Source organism: Lolium rigidum, chromosome 7 (assembly GCF_022539505.1).
Source record: "Lolium rigidum isolate FL_2022 chromosome 7, APGP_CSIRO_Lrig_0.1, whole genome shotgun sequence".
NCBI lineage: Eukaryota > Viridiplantae > Streptophyta > Magnoliopsida > Poales > Poaceae > Lolium > Lolium rigidum.
This window is the reverse complement of record NC_061514.1, coordinates 145,596,090-145,620,215: the sequence shown is the minus strand read 5'-3', so window position 1 is coordinate 145,620,215 and position 24,126 is coordinate 145,596,090. Positions and strand designations below refer to the sequence as shown.

At 46.1% G+C, this 24,126-nt stretch overlaps 2 protein-coding genes across 2 annotated transcripts; one reads left to right on the top strand and one right to left on the bottom strand.

The window, feature by feature from the left end:
- Positions 1-8,562: 8,562 nt before the first annotated feature.
- Positions 8,563-9,078, bottom strand: LOC124674253. Its single transcript, XM_047210293.1, has one exon. The coding sequence runs from the start codon at positions 9,076-9,078 to the stop codon at positions 8,563-8,565; it is 516 nt and encodes a 171-aa protein (XP_047066249.1).
- Positions 9,079-10,053: 975 nt separating this feature from the next.
- On the top strand, positions 10,054-10,703 carry LOC124675509. Its single transcript, XM_047211588.1, has 2 exons — positions 10,054-10,236; positions 10,324-10,703. The coding sequence occupies exons 1-2, from the start codon at positions 10,133-10,135 to the stop codon at positions 10,526-10,528; spliced, it is 309 nt and encodes a 102-aa protein (XP_047067544.1). The 5' UTR covers positions 10,054-10,132; the 3' UTR covers positions 10,529-10,703.
- Positions 10,704-24,126: the final 13,423 nt, after the last annotated feature.

The window sequence follows — 24,126 nt, the reverse complement described above, 5'->3', positions numbered from 1 at the left end:
TTGAGCAGGGACAAATATCGCACACTCATCATCCTAGATCCGAAGTGGTCACTAGCCCAAGTATTTCGACTCGTCGAGTACGACGACGAAGAAAGACTACAAGAGAATAAGGGGTGTTCTCGATGAGGCTATCCTTGGCTACTCCAAAAATGGAGGCACCTTCGACAAGAATGGGCAATATATCAGGCAGGACACTAAAAAGCCCGGGTTCAAGCACGTGATCGACTTCCCTTGTATCAAGCAGCCAGCTGGCAGCATTAAGGAGGCCTTCTATGTCCTCCATCACCTTAAAGGGTTTGTCGAGGATGCAGAGATGATGTCTCTGCCACCTAGTAAGCGAGACCCCATTAAAATGTCGAGGCAAATCAATGATGATGATCTTAGAGAAGACTTCCATCGCATCCAAGTAAAGCTCTCGGAAATTATCTTACAAGATGTATCCAACGAATCGGGGCTCTTACACCAACTCAGAGGGTTGTCTAAGAGGGATATCGAAGAACGCCTACATAGGCAGGGTGATGGAAGGACGTGGACGCCGAAGGACTTGTACAAGCCATTCCCGGAGCCGCTCAAGAAGACGTCTCGTTGACCGAGGCCGGTGTGCCTAACATTACTTTGAATCGATGGACAATTTGTACCGTGTTGTAAACTAAGCTTGCTTAATTTGCTCGAAATGGTGGTCGTCGTTGTTGGACTTCAATTACTATTGTAGTCGTTATCGTTGAACCATATTACTTATGTGATACCGATGCTATATGTCTTTTAGGTTTATTATTATTTCCCTGCTTTAATTCTTGTGAATATGTATGCATGTGAACCCTCTAACTCTTTCCATTGCGTTATATACTAATATGCCTTGTGTCCATAGAGATGACGTACTACGTCGTGTTCGAGGGGCGGGTTCCAGGAGTGTACGAGGAGTGGGAGGAGTGCAAGAAACATGTGCACAAGTTCAGCGGCAACTGCTACAAAGGGTACCCGACTAGACACGAGGCGGTTGCCAAGTGGAGGGCGCACCAAGCGAACAAGAGCAAGATGAAGACCTTCCTTGTGCTCTCGCTCTTGCTCACCATCGTCGCGGCGGTACTCTATTTCATCCTAGTGTAGGCGGCGGCCGGTGTCACTTCGTTTGTATCTAGAGATGATGAGAACTTAATTAATTTGCATGGATTATGAGTTGTATGGAGCTATATGTATAACTCGATCGGGCTCTAAGTAATGTGATGATGATGTGTTGATTATATATGTACATATTATATATGTCTATATTATATCAGTATATAACCTATATACGGTGTATAAAACCAGTATAAAACCTGTATAATACACCAGGGAGCACAAAATCGAGTATACCTGTAGATTGTTCTGTGGCGCACCAAAACATAATTCTGTGGCGCACCTATTTCTGTGGCGCAGCTATACCGCATGCGCCACAGAACTACTTATTTCTGTGGCGCACCGGACCTACTGCGCCACATAAACCTTAATTTTGTGGCGCACGGCCAGGTGCGCCACAAAAACCTTATTTTTGTGGCTACGTTTCTGTGGCGCACCTCCCGTGCGCCACAGAATCCCATTTTTGTGCGCCACTGATGAGGCTTTTCCTACTAGTGGAACCTTATTGAAATTGTGCTATTGTAGCTGATGCATATTACATGCCTTTCATATGTCATATTGAAGTTTGTGGACTTGAATATATTTCTATAATTGCACTAACGTTGTTAATGAGAATTGTGATGAGTTTTGTGTGAAGGAAGTTTTCAAGTGTAGGGAGAGAAAAATGATGAAAATAGATGAACGATGGACAAAAGCTTAAGCTTGGGGATGTCCCCTGGACCCCCAAGAAATATCCAAGAAGTACAAGCGTCAAAACTTGGGGATGCCCAAGGCATCCCCTCTTCATCAACAAAAAGCACCAGGTCATTTTTCAATACACTATATTTTTATTGCTTCATGCATTATGTGTTGTTCTTGGTGATGGGATTCGTAGCATAGAAAACAAAAAATTTCCTACCGCAAGAACGAATAACAAGCCAAGATCCAATCTATAAGATGGTAGCAACGAGAAGATCATGAGACTAACCCTCGAAGATTTCCAAAGCCTACGAGATTAGATCTCGTTGTTGCTGTAGTCGATCACTTGCCGCTTTCAAAAGAGCGTAGAAGATCTTGACAGTGCCACAGTCGGGCAGCACCTCCGTACTCGGTCACACGTTCGGTGTTGATGACGACATCCTTCTCCCCGTTCCAGCGGGCAGCGGAAGTAGTAGATCCTCCTCGGAATCCCGCCAGCATGACGGCGTGGTGACGGTGGTGGTGGAGATCTCCGGCAGGGCTTCGCCGTAAGCATTGCGGGAGAAGAAGGAGGAGGGAGTAGCTAGGGTTTGGGCGCAGGGTGGTGCTGCGACTTGGGGAGCTAGGATTGCGACTTCAGGTGCCCTTGGGGTGCCCCTTGGTCCCTTTAAATAGGTGGCCAAGCTCCTTGGGTCGTCCATAAACTTGCCCCCAAGTTTGACTGAGTTCCGATAGGTTTCCGGTTCCGAAAACCTACTCCTACTCGGACTCTTTTGCCAATTCCAAAATTGCATTAAGGAAAGACTTATTTTCCCTTAAGGCAACGTGGTTGCATCTATTATGGAACCCTCCGGACTTCCTTAGACAGCCCGGGTCGTCCCGGACACTTCCGGAACCTTCCATAATATTCCGGACTATTCCGGTCCTTCCAAAAACTTCTAGAAGCTCCGGTCAAAACACCGGACTTTTTCCGAACCCCGGAAAAAGACTTTCCATATATTAATCTTATTCTCCGGACCATTCCGGAACTCCTCGTGATGTCCTGGATCCCATCCAAGACTCCGAACAACATTCGAACTCCATTCCATATTCCATATCTACATAAAACGACATCAAACCTTAAGTGTGTCACCCTACGGTTCGTGAACTATGCAGACATGGTTGAGACTCCTCTCCGACCAATAACCAATAGCGGGATCGGGAGATCCATAATGGCTCCCACACATTCAACGATAACTTAGTGATCGATTGAACCATTTACATACGATACCGATTCCCTTTGTTACGCGATACTTTACTTGTCCGAGGTTCAATCATCGGTATCTCCATACCTAGTTCAACCTCGTTACCGACAAGTACTCTTTACTCGTACCGTGGTATGTCATCTTTTGTGACCTAGTCACATGCTTGCAAGCTAATCAGACGACATTCCACCGAGAGGGCCCAGAGTATATATATCCGTCAGCGGGATAGAAAAATCCCACTCTTGATCCATATGCCTGATATGCGCAAAGCACACGCCCGTTGGGAACCCCAAGTGGAAGGTGTGATGCGTATAGCAGCAAGTTTCCCTCATAAGAAACCAAGGTTTATCGAACCAATAGGAGTCAAGAAGCACGTTGAAGGTTGATGGTGGCGGAGTGTAGTGTGGCACAACACCAGGGATTCCGGCGCCAACGTGGAACCTGCACAACACAATCAAAGTACTTTGCCCCAGCATAACAGTGAGGTTGTCAATTTCACCGGCTTGCTGTAAACAAAGGATTAGATGTATAGTGTGGATGATGATGTTTGCGAAGAACAGTAAAGAACAGAGTTTGCAGTAGATTGTATTTCAGATGTAAAGAATGGACCGGGGTCCACAGTTCACTAGTGGTGTCTCTCCCATAAGATAAATAGATGTTGGGTGAACAAATTACAGTTGGGCAATTGACAAATAAAGAAGGCATAACAATGCACATACATATATCATGATGAGTACTATGAGATTTAATCAGGGCATTACGACAAAGTACATAGACCGCTATCCAGCATGCATCTATGCCTAAAAAGTCCACCTTCAGGTTATCATCCGAACCCCTTCCAATATTAAGTTGCAAACAATGGACAATTGCATTAAGTATGGTGCGTAATGTAATCAACACAAATATCCTTAGACAAAGCATCGATGTTTCATCCCTAGTGGCAACAGACGCATCCACAACCTTAGAACTTTCCATCATCGTCCCGCATTCAATGGAGGCATGAACCCACTATCGAGCATAAATACTCCCTCTTGGAGTCACAAGTATCAACTTGGCCAGAGCCTCTACTAGCAACGGAGAGCATGCAAGAACATAAACAACATATATGATAGATTGATAATCAACTTGACATAGTATTCCATATTCATCGGATCCCAACAAACACAACATGTAGCATTACAGATAGATGATCTTGATCATGATAGGCAGCTCACAAGATCTAACATGATTGTACAATGAGGAGAAGACAACCATATAGCTACTGCTATGGACCCATATTCCAGGGGTGAACTACTCACACATCGATCCGGAGGCAATCATGGTGATGAAGAGACCTCCGGGAGATGATTCCCCTCTCCGAGCAGGGTGCCGGAGGCGATCTCCTGAATCCCCCGAGATGGGATTGGCGGCGGCGGCGTCTCTGGAAGGTTTTCCGTATCGTGGCTCTCGGTATTGGGGTATTCGCGACGAAGGCTTTAAGTAGGCGGAAGGGTAGGTTTAGGGGCGACACGAGGGGCCCACACGCTAGGGCCGCGTGGCCAGTGCCTGGGCCGCGCCGCCCTAGTGTGGCGTCGCCTCGTCGCCCCACTTCGTAATCCTTTCGGTCTTCTGGAAGCTTCGTGGAAAAATAGGACCCTGGGCGTTGATTTCGTCCAATTCCGAGAATATTTCCTTACTAGGATTTCTGAAACCAAAAACAGCAGAAAACAGCAACTAGCTCTTCGGCATCTCGTCAATAGGTTAGTTCCGGAAAATGCATAATAATGACATATAATGTGTATAAAACATGTGAGTATCATCATAAAAGTAGCATGGAACATAAGAAATTATAGATACGTTTGAGACGTATCAATGCCTCAACTCACACTTTCCGAATACTTAAATCCCATCTTTATAACCACTCATTTACGCAGTGGCGTTTGATGTAATCAAAGTACCCTTCTGGCATAAGTGATTTACATGATCTCATGGTCGAAGGACTAGGTAACTATGTATCGAAAGCTTATAGCAATTTGAACTTAATGACTTGATATTATGCTATGCTTACTATGGGTGTGTTCATCACATCATTCACCTAATGATATGATCTTGTTATTAATAACATCCTATGTTCATGATCAGGAAACCATGATCATCTATTAATCAACAAGCTAGTTAAATGAGAGGCTTACTAGGGACTCTGGTTGTTTACACAACACACATGTATTAATGTTTCCGTTCAATACAATTGTAGCATGGAGTGTAAACATATATCATCAACACTAAGATATAACAATAACTAATTTATTATTGCCTCTCGGGCATATCTCCAACACTTGGAGCGTCTTTGTTTTTGTTTTCTGTTTGTTTTGTTTTGTTTGCTGTAATAAATAGTGATAGCATCATTGTGTGGGAAAGAGACACGCTCCGCTTTAATTGCATATGAACGCTCTAGTTTTCATTTTCATTGTTTTGTGAGCGTTTTATTTTTCGAGTACTTCGTTTAGCTCTGAGTTTTCACTCATATTTTGTAAGAGGCTGTTAGTTTGATTCATTAAATAGTGATGCAAATGCAAGATCTTCTTTGATGTTTCAATTGAGTTGACTTTATGATCATTTAGTTTTTGACTTTTAATATCACCATATGCTTTGATTAATAAGTTTTATCGCTATGCATGATTATGACCATTATTGCTCTCTTAGTCGGTTGGCCATTTCTTTTGCTAGCCTTCATTTGTACTGAGTATGACCTCTACTCGTGCATCCAACTCCAAAAAACCAAGATTCCAATCGTGTCCACCATACCTACCTATATGTGGTATTTTATCACCACTCCAAAGTAAATTGCTTGTGTGCTACCTTTAAAACATTTCAAAAATTTATTCCTTGTTTTTGCAATATATAGCTCATGGGAAAGTAGCCTAAAAACTATTGTGGTAAGGAATATGTCACTTATGTATCTTAGTTCTTATAAGTTGCTTGTTGAGCGGTAACCATGTTATCTGGGGATGCCATCAACCTGTCACATCTTTGTTGAATATCATGTGAGTTGCTATGCATGTTCGTCTTGTCTGAAGTAAGGGAGATTTTCCATGAGTTGAAATGGTTCGAGTATGCATATTGTTAGAGAAGAACATTGGGCCGCCAACCAAAGCCATGTATCATGGTGGAAGTTTCAGCTTGGACACTCAAATCCTCAAAATCTCTTATGAGAATATTATTATTGTTGAATTCTTAAAGCATTAAAAAGAGGAGTCCATTATCTGTTTTCTATATTGTCCCGGTATGGATGTCCTTAAGTTGAGATCTATCAAAATCGAGAAATCAAATGCATGAAGCTTGCAACTTATAGGAAGTTTTATACATAACCCATATGAATTATTACTACCGTTGACATGCTTTCAAAATAAAAATCTCTAGCACATGAGTAATCCGTGCTTCCCTCTACGAAGGGCCTTTCTTTTACTTTTATGTTGAGTCTTCATCTGCTAAGTTCATGCACCATTAACAAAGCATAGTTGTTATTCTTAGTTTTATGTGCATGGTCCCAAAATTATTATTGATTGAATCATGAATGTGTTATTACTTGTTCTTAAATAGTCATCCTTTGAACTTTGAAGGTGCATGCCACTTCAAAAATTATTTTTGTTATCACTTACCTACTCGGGACGAGCAGGAGTTAAGCTTGGGATGTTGATACGTTGCAAACATATCTATAATTTTTGATGCTCCATGCTTGTTTTGCACCAATTCCAACATGTTTTATAGGCACTTTGTATCATATTATGTCATTATTTGGAATAACATATTAACAAGTGCTACAGTGCCAGTTTCTGTTTATTATGTTTGTTTATTGCAGAAATAGTCCAAAAATGAAAGTGCTCGGAAAAATCTAGAAAATTCACTAAAATTATTATTCACCAGAAGACTACGGGAGCCAGAAGGGGAGTGCCGGGAAGGTGGCTATACAGGTGCCAGGCGCGGCCTGGGCCCTGGCCGCCCCTGGCCCATGTACTGGCGCCTCGTGCACCCCCTCGCGTCGCCTCTTCGCCTATAAGAAGCTCTTGACCCTAAAAGTTACGAGGCGTAAATTTTCCGTGGAAGAAGAGCTCCGTAGCCGCCGTCATCGCCGAAACCAAGTTTCGGGGGACAGAAGTCTCTGTTCCGGCACCCTGATGGGACGGGGAAGTGCCCCCGGAGCCATCGCCATCGACTCCACCGCCATCTTCATCGCCATCGCTGCCTCCTATGATGAGGAGGGAGTAGTTCACCCTTGGGGCTGAGGGGCCGTACTGGTAGCTATGTGGTTTCTCTCTCTCTCTCTCTCTCTCTCTCTCTCTCTCTCGTGATATGATCTTTTATGTGATCGTGGGCTTTGTAATCTAGATGTTGTTGTGCTACTCTAGTGTTTTATCATATGAACTTTGGGGTCAGCGTGATCGCGGTATGTACCGTGTGTGTGGCTCCCTTATGAATTATGTAATGTTAGTTCCTCCAATGAATGCTCAAAGTGACAGCGTGGGGTGTTCATGGTACTTGGGGCTGCATCTTGAGGTGTTCTTTTATAGCCCATGCATGATGATTTTGTGTTCTTTATCCAACAAGAAAGTGTTTCGTAGTAGCATGATGAAGTGCTTATATTTATATCTAATTATGATTGCATTGTTGAGAGTGCCACTGGTGAAAGTATGATCCCTGTGCCTTATTTCCAAATATTACATCACACTCCTTAGTGCCAACGAAGCTCTTTTCTGCCACTGTTCGTTCACTGTTTTACTGCATGTTTACATGTTGCATATTTATATTATTGCTCATATTCATCCATACCACATGTGTTTTACTATCTCTTCGCCGAACTAGTGCACCTATACATTTGACAAGTGTATCGGGTGTGTTGGAGACACAAGAGACTTTTTGCATCTTAATTGCAGGGTTGCTTGAGAGGAATATCTTTGACCTCTACCTCCTTGAGTTCGATAAACCTTGGGTGATTCACTTAAGGGAAACTTGCTGCTGTTCTACAAACCTCTGCTCTTGGAGGCCCAACACTGTCTACAAGAATAGGAGTGTGCGTAGACATCACGGCGCTGCGTGGAGCACGTCGGCGGCGCTATTGCTTGTCCTACTGTTGATTCCATCCGTCGAGGCCGGCCATCTCGGGGAGGGGGGGAGAGGAGGAGGAGGTGGCGACGCACCGTCGAGGCCGGCCGATGGGCTCGTTTGCGCTGGCGTGCGATTTGGAAATAGGATTGCTGGCGTGCGATTGTAGTGGAGGAGAATAAGGAACACGATTGATGGGCCCCACACGCAGGAAAGACACGCAAGAAAGGAAACGTGCGCGTCCACACAATTCGCCGATCCAACGACGCTGCACCCGGAGGTTGCTCGGGCCGCAGCCTCCGGAGGATTTAAGTCATATTCCAAAAAATAAGTCGAATCACGCATCTCATTTTATTTTCTTCTCCATCGACCAATCCATCTTCCTACTGATTTGACTACCACTGGCGGAGTGGCCACGGCAAGATCTGCCTACGCACCCTACTCGCTACAACGACATCACGATCATCATGGCCACGGTAGTCAGGAGCTCGGCGTCCCAGTTCACCTTACTCGGCATCGACTCATCGAACGCTGCTTCACAGTCGAGGGAGGCCTCCCTAACGTCGCCCATGTCGTCCAGGTACGCCTGCTTCTGCCTCGTGGCCAGCGCGTGGAAGGCGTTGTGCACCATGTTCAACGCCTGGATGTACCCCTTCCGGCACGTGATCAGCACCCCCAGCTGCTTGGCCGTCCAGCCCCTGCGCTGCTGCAGGTCCTTGATCGTGGCCGCCGCCGCCGTGTAGTTGGCCAGCGTCAGGTTCGTGGCGATCACGGCCAGCCCGTGGGCGTCTGCGGTGGCGCTCCCCGGCGCCGCCTGGAGCGACGTCACGCAGAAGACTTCTAGTTCCCTGCGGTCCCCTGCCACCACTGCGTTCACGCACGTCTGCACCACGGTGGAGGAGGCCGTGTGGGAGCCGACGACGAGGACGAGGAGGAGGGGGAGCACAAGCCTTGCTGCCATTTTGAGCACTGGCTTGATGGGTTTGTCAAGTTTTTGGTGGTTCGGTGTGGGGTGAACGGAGATGAGGCAAACCTTAGGCTTTTGGTGAATTTATATACTACGCACTAAGATCTCGTGGGCAAAGAGAATAAATGGGAGAGCAAATCTTTTGATACTAGTAGTACTTAGTACTAAAGCTGTAATTTCGCCATAAATGGACTTTCGTTATGAGGTGAGAAACAATGATCAAATTCCACGGTAAATGCATCTTGGTCATCCTTTATGTGAGTAATAAGCACAAAATGAGGGAAGTGACTTATAGAGATACTATCACATACTAAGACTGCTCACAGTGGGAATATAGCTAGTAACATCACACATCTCAAGACATTTTGTTGACATGGCATGCCAATAAATGAAGAAAGAGAGTGATGTGGTAACTAGCTATGTTACCATAACATCACACACTCCAAAGCAAAATGAGTCTACAACATAATAAATGACACAATGCATGACACCACATATAAGTTAGTACCCACTATGAAGGTAGTAACCTAGACTAGTAACATGACATATGTTACTAGTCTAAGGTACTCTCCACTATGATCAGCCTAATGTAAGTTGGTATCTCCATAATGGATGATATCATATAGTAGTAGTACTCCGTATCATATTTTTATAACATTTATTAATTTGTAGAATCCCAATGCAAATATATGTACAAGATCTAGTTGACATTAAATTTTCTAGTACTACCTGATATTATACTACTATACTCTCCCCTTTATTTGGCAAGTAGTATTTTTGGCATTATTTGCCATGAATGTATTGTCCAATATTTAAATTAAGACACATAAATGTACTACCTCCATTCTAAAATATAAGCTTTTTAAGAAAGCTAAAATGGTTTATATTTAGAGCAAAAATAATATTGTTTAATGTTTCAAATTAGCAGTGCAGAGTAGATTATGGACTTTGGACTGCTTGCCTGCTCCAGCTCCAGCTCCAGACCGGCCGTCTCAGATTCAGCTCCCCCTCCACAGCCTCCAGAGGGCGATTCGCGGCGGTGAGAGTGATGGCGTCGGCGGAGACGGTGACGACTGAGAAGCTGGGCGTGAGGGTGGAGCGCAACCCGCCCGAGACACGCCTCTCGGAGCTCGGCGTCCGCCAGTGGCCCAAGTAAGCTCCGATCTTGGCCTCCCTTGGCGTCTCTTTCTTGTCGGAACATCGACCGACGGTGATGCGACGGCGGCTGCCTTGCTGCAGGTGGGGATGCGAGCAGAGCAAGTTCCCGTGGACGTACTCGGCCAAGGAGACGTGCTACCTGCTGCAGGGGAAGGTGAAGGTGTACCCGGAGGGCGAGGAGGGGTTCGTTGAGATCGCGGCGGGGGACCTGGTGGTCTTCCCCAAGGGGATGAGCTGCACCTCGGACATCGCCGAGGCCGTCGACAAGCACTACAAGTTCGAATAGTAGTTTCCACCTAATTATGCCGGCCGCTAGACCAGCTGCTGCTACTACTAGAATCTAGATGGAGATATTCCGGCAGATCAAATCGCTTCGCTCGTGTACCTTTTAGGCCGATTATGCTCCTGTGAATCTCTCTCTTTGTTGGAATAAGACATCGGAATAGTTGGTTGTGTTTGCTCAACCTTGTGTGAGGTGCTCCAGAACTGGAAGCAAAGACTAAGCATCTCCCCGTTAGAGCATCTCTAACAGTAACAGGAAAAGTCGGAACCAAAAAACCGAATTCAGTCTTTCGAAAACATAGGGGACGAAGATTTTGCAGCTGAGATCAGAACCCGTGGAACACGAACTGAAAAATGCATTTTAAATATCGCGGGGAAATTGGTCGATAATCATATATATATAGATGGCATTTGATGCTTTAATTGAGCATCATAAGTTACATAATCCGATTAGCAAACCTAAATTACTTACTACACCTAACCGCGCTAACTAATTTGAAGCAAAATGCGGCCAAATTGGCCTCTACACGCGGCGGTGCCGGTGGTGGCGGAGCGTCGAGGCGGACGACCGTGTCGACGCGGGTGAGGAGCTTCACTCCTCATCGTCAAGCTCGGCGTGTTCCGCGTCCGTGCGGAATACGGGAGGCCGCGGCGACGTGTCCCCGCCGCCCAATCCCGCGCTGCGCCCTGCTGAGCCACCACGGGAGGCCATCGTGTCGCGGAGCAGGGGCGAATGGGGGCTGTTGCGAGCTGGATTGCTCGTCGGAGCAGAAGCAGGCGGCAGCGGAGGGGAGTAGGGTTTGGAAACCGAACTTCCCTCCACGGGCGTTTTAATACGGGGCGGCCGCCGAGTTTCTCGCGCCCCTGAACTCGTTTTACGGGCCAGGCCGCGAGTTTGGGCTCCGTTCTAGCCTAGTTTCTGCCTGAACCCGTATTGTCGCCGGACTTTTTCGGTTTCGGCCACTTCTAGAGCATCTCCAGCCGCGTCCCCCAAATCGTCCCCTAAAGGGCGCCTGATTTATCGTTTGGGGGACGTGTTTTCTTCGTGCCGCGCTTGGGGGACGTCGCTCCCCAGCCACATCCCCAAACGCGCCCCCAAAACTTTAAAACATTGTATTTTTATTTTAATAGATAGAAGAAAACTCTATACTAATATTGCTGTACTAATATTTAAATCGGTGCAACATAAACAAATTACATATAAAAACTTCGAAAAACATAAACAAATTACATATAATTTTTTAAACTACTTCTTCGTCTTTGATGGCCCCGCCTCGTCGTCCTCACGGTGGCGCTTCCTCCTCGTCACCTCTTCCAAAGAGGCGGTGTCGGTCGACGCTTCGGAGGAACTTGTGTCCTCCTCGTCGTCGACGGTGCTCGTCGGCTACGCCTTCGCCTTTGCCTTGGCCTTAGCCTTCGCTTTCGTGTCGGCGTCCGCCTTCGCCCGGCCTGCCGCCGCCGTCGCCTCCTTAGACCCTTCCTCCTCTACCTCCTCCTCCATGACCTCCCATTCCTCCGCGCTGTCCAGCGGCGGCGGGGAATCATCGCCGCTGCTAGGCGTCGCGACTCTGTCCCACCAATGACGCCATCCTGGAGACTTGCCCTCGCTGTCGGTGTCTGATAGAAGCTGAGAGAGGTCGGTCATCGTGAAAGCTTTGGATGAATGGCAGCCGGTTATAGATCCGAAAGCGTCTACGTAGGGGTCTTATTGAGCGCGGATGAATGGCGCCGTAGAAGTCGAAGAGAGCGGCGGTTGCTCTTCCGCAGACTTCGCGCTCCATTCCGACTGTTCGCGCGTCGATCGACGCGGTTGCCAATGCGAAGGTTCCCCTTCCCGGCAACTGCACCGTCGCTACGTAGGCGGCGGTTGAGCGTCCGAGCCGCTGACGCATCGGGTCCGGGCCTCCTCGCCTCTCATTTCGTTGTATCCGGTATGCCCAGAGCGTCCCCTGTGTAGCGGGGACGGACTCGGGGCGCCGGACACCGTATTGGGCCGCGCCGGACAAAAAAAGCCTTTAAGACGCGCGGGTAGAAATGATATTTTAACCCTAACCCTCCGCCTCCCTCTCCCGCCCCCGGAGGAGGCTCCTCCCCCCCCCCCCGCGCCCCACATCCACCCGCCGTCCGTCGCCCTCAACCGCTGCCGCTGCCGGCCCCGACCCCGTCGCTGGCCTCGGCCCTGGCCCCCGTGCCCCGGCCCCGGCCACGGCCCCGGTCCCAGTCTGGCTATGGCGGTGGTGGCGGCACCTCCTCCGTCAAATCGACGAGGGGGAGAAGAGGGTTTCCGCAGCAGCGTTACATGGGAGGTGATGTAGCGCCGGTGGAGGAAGCCGGGCGGCACAGCTACTTGGCCGGGGCCTGAGGCTCTCCGTCGGTAGCCATGTGTAATATCCCAGGTTTAGAGACGAACGAGGGGTAGAATTTAGAATGGGATGTGCATTGCATCGTAAAATCTGGGGAAATTTCGCGCTTTTAATGAAAAACTGCATCTTAGGGGGAACAAGTTTCTCTCTCGACACCTTACAGGGTTAGGGTTTCGAGAGTGCGATAGACTTGGACCTCAATGAACTAAACTAGGGTTTTTGAGAAGAGAGGGGAACTTTGCATCTCAATTTAAGTTACATGATTGAATTCAAATAAGATATGTTTGAATTTCAAAATTAAAACATTAATTGAATATATCATAATTCAAATTCATTAACACAAATAGATAAGCAAACATATAAAGGAATATCACATATAATTAAATCTCATTAGAGAAATTTGAGCTTTATTGATTATCACACAATTTACATTGTCAATTACAATATTCCAAATTGAATTATAAATATTACAACACTTTACAGAAATTGAAAGAAATGAAAAGGAAAATGGAAAATTACAAAGATGATCACATAACTAAACTATAAGCTAGAATTCTTCATCATCTTCATCATCTTCTTTTATCCCTGCAATCAAAAACAACAAAATGAAATAAAGGTTAGGCCAAGTGGCAGGTTAGCAAAAATAAGTGAATAGAGAGGATAATCTTAACACTGCCGGGAGAGCCAAGCCAGGGACCAAGTCCCAACCTGTGAAACACACAGGCAGCTCACAAGGGAGAGCTGCATGCCCTCCACACACACAGAGCTAGGGGAGAAGAACCCCAGTACATGCACTGCTGTCGACCAAAGGAGCACAAGGAAGGCCAGTATAAAAGCTTTTCACCAGCAAACCCTAGCAGCTCATCGACAGCAGCTCAAAAGGTTAAGAACACTAGAATAGGAAGAACAACACACCACCAGAAATCATCCAGAAACAGTTTCACCAAGAACTGTTGGCTGTTGAGCAAGCACAAGATGAAGTAAACCATCACAAGTCACCAGGAGGAGCAGGGCAAGCACCAACCACAGTTCAGAAGCAAAACCTCTACACCAACAACCTTTCTAGGAGCTGGAGTGAGGTATAACCAAGAAATCCATGAGCAAGCAACTGTTTTGCTCATAATTAAGCATATGCATCACACACAAGCCAAAGGGTAGGAATACCCTATGTGTATCATCATCTGGTGATGAGCCACTAGCTACTGGCAAAATAGGAGCATGGCCAGTAGAGATAATCCCAGGGAAAAAATGATTCAAACCAAGTGTATCACCACTACAGTCAACCAAATGATCCAGCGAGGATTTAATGCACTACCAGTCTAGCCAACTCACCTAGCAGCTAGAAGATCAATAAACCATCAGACATATAGATAGATAATTTCTATTTAATTTTTCAACACCAAAAGCTACTGGAAATCCAGAAGAGGATCAACCAGTAAGAATTCATCAAGCCATAGAGAGGGGAGCCACCTCTGACAACAACTAGGCGATGTCAGTGTCACCTCAAACCCTAAAATAGATGGGCAAGCCACTACATCATTACCCAGAAGGGTTCAGAGTGAGCTAGGGTTCCCAACAATTGTTGGCATCCTTCTAGCTCAAATCATTTAACTAAAAGAATCATAACTGTAGAAACAGTTCATCTCAATCATCTATATAATCAAGCCAAGCTACACAGATAATTGAAATACCAAGTCTAGACACTTGCGAATGATCCAGATGATCACTTCAAGCAACAGGAGGTGCTGGAATAGGCATAAGCATACACCAGCATATGCCTGTGTGTCACACAAACACAAGGGAGAGCATCAGTAAGACACCAGCATGGTACAACAGCCATTTATCAAGCAATTGATGATCATATGATCATCAGGGCTTGACAGAGCATGCTAGAGCTAAGCCTAGCAATAACAATAGCAGGAGAATCGACCTCATGCATATACCAGAACCAACAGGAGGTCCTGGTGATCAAATGATCATCCAGAGCCACAATTAATCAACTCATATATAACAGATAAATGAATATATGCATGTGAATTGTATCCATAAGCACATCATCAAGAGAGGGAGCTGTCTAGCCAACCATCATGCTCAGTTGAGCATTTCCATGAATTAGAACACAATGAACAAACCACCAGAGGCACTGGCACTTGCTATAATGTGGTGACCCTGCATACCACTGCATGTTGTAGTATGCCAGTCGTTGATATAACATTCACGGAGTACCAATCCGCAAATATTACATCCCTCAGAGTAGTACAACAGAACATAGCAGGTCCATAACTCATTCATTTATTATTACAAGCCATATATACATGTCATCTCGGAGTTCCTCTTGGGTCCTAAGAGGAATACTCCTGGGTTCAAGGTGAACCCGACTCAACTTACAATATAGAAGTCATACCAAGTTATACATTTATTCTCAACGAGCAGTTAATTACTAAGTGTCTGTACTGCTCGGATACTACTACTATTAGATAGGTGTACGCTTGTTCTCCTCCGGAACCCTCCCCGGTTTCGTAGACGATGAGGTAGTCAACTCCTTTTATACCTCCGGAGAGGTCTGGTTCTTCATAGCAGATGTCTTCTGCTCCGTCTTGGTTGTCGTTGTCCTCCTCAAGTCGATTCAGACAATCTAAGCGGGGGATTTAAGAGTGGTATGAGTACGAGCGTACTCAACAAGTTCATTATAGAAAAGAGGTGTTTAATGCACTAGCTACGATATCGGACCGGAAAGTCTAATACCAATGCAGGTTTTGATAATCATTTCTTCAAGAGGTTGCTTTTATTCAGAAGAACTATGTCCGTCAGCCTTCACCGGTTTACTAGAACTTCATGGAGTTCCTTTCCGGCAGTGTTCGCAGTTCCAAATCTCGGAAGAGGGAGTGACAGGTCACGATTCATTACACTCTGCAGAGGTGTGTTGCTATACCCATAAGAGATCTTAACCTTGGTGCCAACCGGGCAGCTTTCCCGTCCACACTTCCTTTGGTGTGAGGCCCGGTATAAGGTCATAGTCAATCATATTCCTCCGCTACCTCGCACACCCACCCTTTGTTGCATTCCCCGACCCTGGGTTCTCGCCGGTGCTCTTATACCAATTAAGGACGGCCCCCGACCACGACAACGATGCGGGATCGAACCAAACTCCTTCGCCGGTAGATGCAACCCATCATAGACCGCAATACCGTGGGGACTTAGGGTTCCCCAACCTCACCGCTTGCTCCTCGGGCTACAAGCGGACAATGCCGTGGGGACTTAGGGCGCCGCAGCCTCACTGCTTGTCCCCTTGGAATACAAGTGTACTAAGGTAAAGCGCATCCGTTGATGTACAAAAGGTGGAAATATGATTGACTACTCCGTCCCACTCCAGATCTTATGGTTAACACGAGTTTTACGGCACAAGAATCACTGGACGACATTTGTTGTTTAATCCTAGATGGATATAAACCCTTGCAATGGAACCTCCACCATGTCAACACATTCCATGGTTCCAGTGCCAACCACATAGTCATATTCATAGTTATGAAAGTAGTGGTTTTGCTTTTTTATGCACAAGTGATAAACATAGTACTTTGCAAGTAATTTGATAAAAATACTCAAATGACATGAGCAAGTGATGAACTTGCCTGAAGACTGCAAAGTGTTGCAGTTGGATGGTGTGGACTGACCCTTGTCCTCTGTTGCTGAAAAATAACATCATTGTACGATAAGGGCAATGGTTAAAGAAGCATTTATGCATGATTCAGCTTTTAGGGTTTGTTCCCCCCCTTTTCCGGTGTTTTATCATTTCATGTAAGAAGTAATTACTAAGAACAATTTAGGGATACTCTGTTTAGGGTAAAATACTACCTTGAAATGTTGTCAAGGAGTTTTTAAAGTCCAAATGAATTTATGGACTTATTTTAATTACTAAAAATATAAAGTGCTATAACTTTGATTATAATATTCATCAAATTAGAACTTAATCTTATTTGTTCTCAAAAATTCCTTTTCATATTTTATTATGATAGAGAATTTTATGCTGATTGGTTTTCATATTTTTATTTATTTTTCTAGAGCTTTTAATTATTTCCTATACATTTTCAAAGTTTCTGGTTAATTTAACATGTGAAATGTGCTTTTTGCCCCTGGACCCACCTGTCAGGGTGGCCCAGCGGTTAGGTCGAACCCGAGCCGCACGTCCGGCTCGGTCGGACACATTTGACGTGGGCATTACCCTTCGGGCAACCGACATTACCCTATCTCGTATTGTCTAGTTGGAGGCCCATGAAGGCACTTGGAGGCAAGACGGGCCACTTGGATGGCGCACCAGAAGATTCCTTGGCGGGCAAGATAACGAGGCGGCCAAACAAGGAAATATTAGATCTAAAGCTACTGTAAACCTAGTCGTACTCGGTTAGACCTCTTGAGACCTGGCCTCCTATATAAAGGCCAGGAGAGGGGCTGCCGAGGGGGGCAATCAATCTTAGCAATCTAAGCCACCAAAAGCCTAGAGCTAGGTCGACATAGCACTTAGCCTCTCGACGAGATCTCAGCCGAACTATTCGGCACCCCATTGTAACCCAATATCTTCATAATCTAGAACATACAGGCAGGACGTAAGGGTTTTACCTCATAGAGGGCCCCGAACCTGGGTAAATCGCTCTCACCGCTTGTCTGTGAACCGATGTCTCGTGTCAGCTTGCAGGATTTCGTCAACCCTAAGCCACAATCAGAGGGCATTGCCGAGGAGTACCCTCGACAATTGGCGCCGTCTGTGGGAACCCTGTCGGCACAAGACCGGACATCGGCGGAGCCCATCATGTCATCAACAACTTCGTCAGCACCATCATCACCAAAATTGGGAATCCCGATTCGCTTCGGCTCCTATGAATTCACCCCGCACAGCGATTCGTCTCGCTCGACCTTCTACGATCTGCAAGGCAACATGGGGATGACCTTCGGGAGCGTCCACTACAACGTCAACTCAGAAGGAATCCTTCGGCTGCTGGAGTCGCCCATCTCCAGATCAACGAGTCCAAGCACGTCATCATCACTCGACCTTTCGGCTGGTCTGACAGGCTCGACAAGTTCGCCCGCGCCCTCGACTCCCCGTTCAGCGTCGTCCATGTCGGTTGGATCCGACAATCCCGCGTCTTCGGAATTAACCTCGTACTACTTCTTGAACTGCGACACAAGGCACGGGCTGGGATCGAGCGACACATCGTTCATCTGCAATGCCCAGTATTCATCGGGAGAGGACAATGTCGACAGCATCATCCAAGGTGTCACCCGAGGAGCGGCGCATCACCAAGTTTACGTTGCTAATAGGGGAGACGGAGATCGCACCCCCCGTTCCAGCAGGCGAGCTAGTTTTGAGAACAGCGCCAGCAACAACAATAGCGACCACACCATCGCAGAGGAGGAGTGGGCAGCAGCCAAAGCAGCCGTACTTAACAACACATCGCTCCCGGCAGGAACCACGGTCGGCACCCTCAATGCTTACCTCTCTATATTGGAGAAAAACCGGGAACGATTATTCAAGGAACAAACCACCCTCGAGAGACGCCTATCTGCGGCAGACCGATCCAGCGAACGACGAAGAGGCTCGCAAGGAAGCGCCTCTCGAAGTACTCAAGGGGCAGGCAAGCATCGATCAAGACTATCTAGGCTATCGGAAGATGATGCTAGAGAAATAACATCAAACCTGACCAAGTCCTTTATGACCACGGACACCGCGGGCATGCCACGACCAAAAACCGTCGCAGGAGTGACCGCCAACCTCGCTGCATACCTCATCAATCAGCGCCCTGAAGGTTCCATGGCTCAAGCCCACCGAGGCGCCCTAGAAAGTCTCGCGATATTGGGAGATAATCTAGTTCCGCGGAAGGAAAAGGCCACGTTGCAGGCTAGTGGCTCAAAGCATCATGCGAGAGATGCTCGGGACGAAATCACTCAGAGCAGGATCGACAAAGCAAGGCAACGACGCACCGCCAGGGAGGAGTATGACAGTGATTCTTCGGATGAGAGTCAGGAGAACGACGGCGAGCTCAGGGGAGCCGATTGTTTAACCTACAAAATCCGTGAGGCGATGCCACCTAGAAAGTTCAAACCCACCCCTACTGACGCTGCCAAATACGATGGGCAGCAGGAGCCAAGGTCCTGGATAGACGACTATCTGCAGACCGTGATTCTGCATAAGGGGAACCAGATAGCAGCAATGCAGTGCTTGCAGGTCTACCTAAAGGATTCAGCGCGAGCTTGGTTAAGGGGTCTGCCGAAGGGTTCCATCAAATCATGGGACGACCTAGTAGATGCTTTCGTTGCCAATTTCCAAGCAACGTACAAAAGGCCCGTCGGGAACGAAGAGTTACGGCACTGCCAGCAAAAGCAGAAGGAATCAATGCGCGCATACATCGGGAGATTCACCAAACTCCTAAACGCTGCCGAAGATGTATCTGTCGATAGAGCAATCGACGCCTTCAGCGATGGCATCCGACGTGAAAGCTACATAGAAGAACTCGGAGGCAAAAAGCCAAAAACCATAACCAAGTTAATGGAAATCGCCAACAGTTGGGCTGATGGCGAGGACAACGTGCGAAAGCCGCGACAGCGCAGTGACGACAAGGACGACGACCAGCCGAAGCACGATTCGGGTGGTCGAAGGGATCGTCACAAGAGAAGGAAGAACCGCAGCTATGAAGACAACAACCTGGTGGCTGCAGGATACTCCAATCGGCAGGACGATCGATATGACGATAGAAGAGACGATCGACAGGACGGCAATCAGAACAACTCTGGGAACCGTGGCAATTATAAACCACGGCAGGAGAGGACTCCCGAACTGCCCTACGCTGAGCAGATCAACGCTCCCTGTTACTTGCACTCGTATACCGATTCTAAGGACGGCAAAACAAAGTCAAGCCACTTGCTCAGGGACTGTCGGCAGTTCATTGACATGCACAAACTCATCCAGCAGGCGGGTCAGCAACCGCTACCACCACCACCACCACCTCCACCACAGCATCAGGTCCAGCAAGCTCAACCTCACCAACCCAACGAGGCATTCCCACCACCACGTGGGCAGATGAGTATGATCCACAGGACAGGAGTTTCAAGGAGAGAAATGAAGAAGCTCACTCGAGAAATCAACTCGGCGAGAAAGCATCATGGCGAACATCCCCGAATATATCGAGTGGTCGTCTCGGAATATTACATTCAGCTGAAGCGAGACCACCCGATGACCATACCGAAACCAGGACACGCGGCCTTAGTAGTCGAGGCGCAGGTCGGGGGATTCAAGATGAGCAAAGTCTTCATGGATGGTGGAAGCGGACTAAACCTGATATTTCTCGACACGATCAAGAGTATGGGGATCACCATGAGAATGCTAGAAGAATCGGACACCCGCTTTCATGGGATTCTCCCTACTTCACCAGCGTACTCTCTTGGCAAAGTTTACCTGAACGTCGTCTTTGGAAAATCCGACAACTTTAGGAAGGAAAAGATCGAGTTTGAAGTCGTGAACTGGGAGTCGCAGTATCACGCTATACTCGGGAGGCCAGCTTATGCCAAGTTCATGGCTGTACCGCACTACGCATACCTCAAGCTGAAAATGCCTGGGAGCAACGGGACTAACATTACAGTCTATGGAAGTTTCTCACGCTCGGACAATTGTGATCGAGACTTTCAGAGGATTGCTGCAAAGTTTGGACTGCGGCAGGAACTTACTGACCTTCCTTCGAAGTCATCATCACGCGATACTAAAGAAGAAGAACGCGTCAGAGGAGCAAAGAAGAATCCAGCCGACCTCGCCCTTGAAGCTTCGGCAGCACAAACTTCTGCAGATAAAGCTTCGGCAGCAAAAGCTTCGGCAGCTGATGGCGCAGAAGACTTAGGAGACGGCAAGACACTAGCAACCATCGTCCAGGCTCCTGGTGAATGATGACCCACAAGTATAGGGGGTGTATCGTAGTACTTTCGATAAATAAGAGTGTCGAACCCAACGAGGAGCAGAAGGTGTTGACAAGCAGTTTCGATGAAGGATTCACTGTAAATGCTCACAGACAAGTATTCAGGGGGTTTTGATATAGCAGATGAATTAAATACAAGTAAGTAAATTGCGAGAGAAATAATTGCAGCGAGTGGCCCAATCCTTTTTAGCACAAAGGACAAGCCGGTTTGTTTACTTATAATGACCAAACGTTCTTGAGGACACGCGGGAATTTAGTCTAGTGCTTTCGCTTCATATAGGCTGATTAATCTTCATTGTTTTGATAAGTGTTGTGTGGGTGAACCTATGCTAATGCACCGCCCTTCCTAGGACTAATGCATACTTGTGATTATACCCCTTGCAAGCATCCGCAACTACAAGAAAGTAATTAAGATAAATCTAACCACAGCCTTAAACTCTGAGATCCTGCTATCCCTCCTGCATCGATATACCAACGGGGGTTTAGGTTTCGTCACTCCGGCAACCTCGCAATTAGCAAACGAATACAAGATGTATTCCCCTAGGCCCATAAATGGTGAAGTATCATGTAGTCGACGTTCACATGACACCACTAGAAGAATAACACCACAACTTAAATATCATAAACAATGAATATTACCCAACATAATTCACTACTAACATTTAGACTTCACCCATGTCCTCAAGAACTAAACGAACTACTCACGAGACATCATATGGAACATGATCAGAGGTGATATGATGATGAATAACAATCTGAACATTAACCTTGGTTCAATGGTTTCACTCAATAGCATCAATAACAAGTAGAAATCAATACCGGGAGAGTTTCCCCTATCAAACAATCAAGATCCAACCCTAATTGTTACAGCGGTGACGAGGTGCAGCGGTGGAGATGGCGGTGATGATGATGGAGATGATGATGATGATGATCCCAATGATGTCCAGATCGATGACGGTGACGATGGCGTCGATTTCCCCCTCCGGGAGGGAATTTCCCCGCCGGATTTCAGCCTGTCGGAGATCTCTTTTCTCTCTGGTGTTTTCCGCCCCGCAGAGGCGGCTGTGACTCCTCGCGATTATTCCCCGGAGCTTAGGTTTTCGGGGCGAATAAGTACGCGAAGGAGAGGAGGCCAGAGGGGGCTGTCGGCCCCCTCCCCACAAGGCGGCGCGGCCAGGCCTGGGCCCGCGCCGGCCTATGGGGGGCCCATGGCGGCCCTCCTCGGCTCCTCCTTTTGGCTCTCTTCGTCTTCTGGAAAAATAGGATTTTCAGTATAATTCCCGTCAGTTGTTGATCTTCCGAAATATTGCATTCTGACGGTGCTTTTTCCAGCAGAATCCTGACTCCGGTGCGCGATTCTCCAATAATCATGAAACATGCAAAATATATGAAATAACATAAGTATCATCTCTAAATATGAAAAGATATCAATGAATAACGGTAAATTATGATATAAAATAGTGATGCAAAATGGACGTATCAACTCCCCCCAAGCTTAGACTTCGCTTGTCCCCAAGCGAAACTGAACTCGGTAAACAAGACCACATGTTTATGGAGTGAAGAGTCGATAAATAGAATAAGGACAATAAGCATCATATTAATTCACACAAGACATTCAAGTAGACAACTTCCTCATACAATTCAACTTGAAACAAGTAAAAGGAAATCACAAATAAAGGTGCATAGGGAATCATAATTGGTGATGGCAAACTTCGTTCTTGGTCAGAGAACAGTTAACAGATTGTACTTATCTATTGAGCAGCGCTCTTATATTAAAGCTTATAACAAAACTTGCATGCTCAATCATAATAATCTCCTCATAATCATTGATAACATTCAAAGCTATATTCATTCAGATAAAACTTGTAATAAACAAGGAAGAATAAAAGGCATTATTAAGTAGATCACAATATAGATGGTTGGATCACAACAACTCAATTGCTTGCTTAAGATGGAGGGAAATAGGTTTACCGACTCAACATGAAAGTAAAAGAAGGGCCCTTCGCAGAGGGAAGCAGAGATTAAATCATGTGCTAGAGCTTTTTAAGTTTTGAAATCATAAAGAGAGCATAAAAGTAAGGTTTTGAGAGGTGTTTGTTGTTGTCAACGAATGGTAGTGGGTATTCTAACCCCCTTGCCAAACAGACTTCCAAAGAGCGGCTCCCATGAAGGACGTTATCTCTACCAGTAAGGTAGATCATCCCTCTTCTCTTTTGTTTACACATGTACTTTAGTTTATTTAAGGATGACACTCCTCCCAACCTTTGCTTTCTCAAGCCATTGCTAACCAAATCCTCGGGTGCCTTCCAACATGTCACATACCATGAAGGAGTGTCTATTGCAAAATTATGTTGCTTACTGATGAATCAGGGCAAAACATGTGAAGAGAATTATTAATGAAAGTTAATTAATTGGGGCTGGGAACCCCGTTGCCAGCTCTTTTTGAAAAATTATAGGATAAGTGGATGAAGCAACTAGTCCATTAGTGAAAGCTGCCCAACAAGATTGAAAGATAAAACAGCACATACTTCCTCATGAGCTATAAAACATTGACACAAATAAGAGGTAATAACTTTTGAATTGTTTAAAGGTAGCACATGAAGTATTTACTTGGAATGGCAAGGAAATACCACATAATAGGTAGTTATGGTGGACACTGATGGCATAGGTTTGGTTTAAGGGTTTGGATGCACGAGAAGTATTCCCTCTCAGTACAGGTTTTTGGCTAGCAATGTTGATTAGCAAGCATAAGAGTTGAGGGAAACAAACAAATATACATGTGATAGAAACAATCATGCATCTTCCTTGTAAGCACAAACAATTTTAACTTCAGAATACTAAGCTAGGAACTAACAAGAAAGATAATAACATATCTACATGTATTTCCTCTTCTCTACTTAAACTCAAAGTGTTGTTGCTATTGACCAATGCTAAGTTTGCCAAAACCAAATAGATTTACTCAATGCTCCCAAAGTGATACCAATACTAACAACAAGATCAATCATATAATAGAGATTGCAAACTAAAATAAGATGTGCAATATGTAAATGATAAGACTTCTCATTAATATTCCATAACGATAACTCACACCAAGGGATACATAGATAACCAACTAAAGAGAGATACTTCCATACCGCAACACATCTTATATGATAACTTCCCTACTCATGATATGACACTACTTGATAATAAAAAGGTAAAAGATAGTGATGATGTGATACCGCGGCACTGCCCCAAGCTTGGAATAAACCAAGGGGGTGCCAATACCGATGATGAATTACTCC

Coding starts and splice junctions, on each gene's coding strand:
- LOC124674253 (XM_047210293.1), bottom strand. CDS start 9,078: ATGGCAGCAAGGCTTGTGCTCCCCCTCCTCCTCGTCCTCGTCGTCGGC.
- LOC124675509 (XM_047211588.1), top strand. CDS start 10,133: ATGGCGTCGGCGGAGACGGTGACGACTGAGAAGCTGGGCGTGAGGGTG. Junction 10,237..10,323: donor GGCGTCCGCCAGTGGCCCAA/GTAAGCTCCGAT, acceptor GCCTTGCTGCAG/GTGGGGATGCGAGCAGAGCA.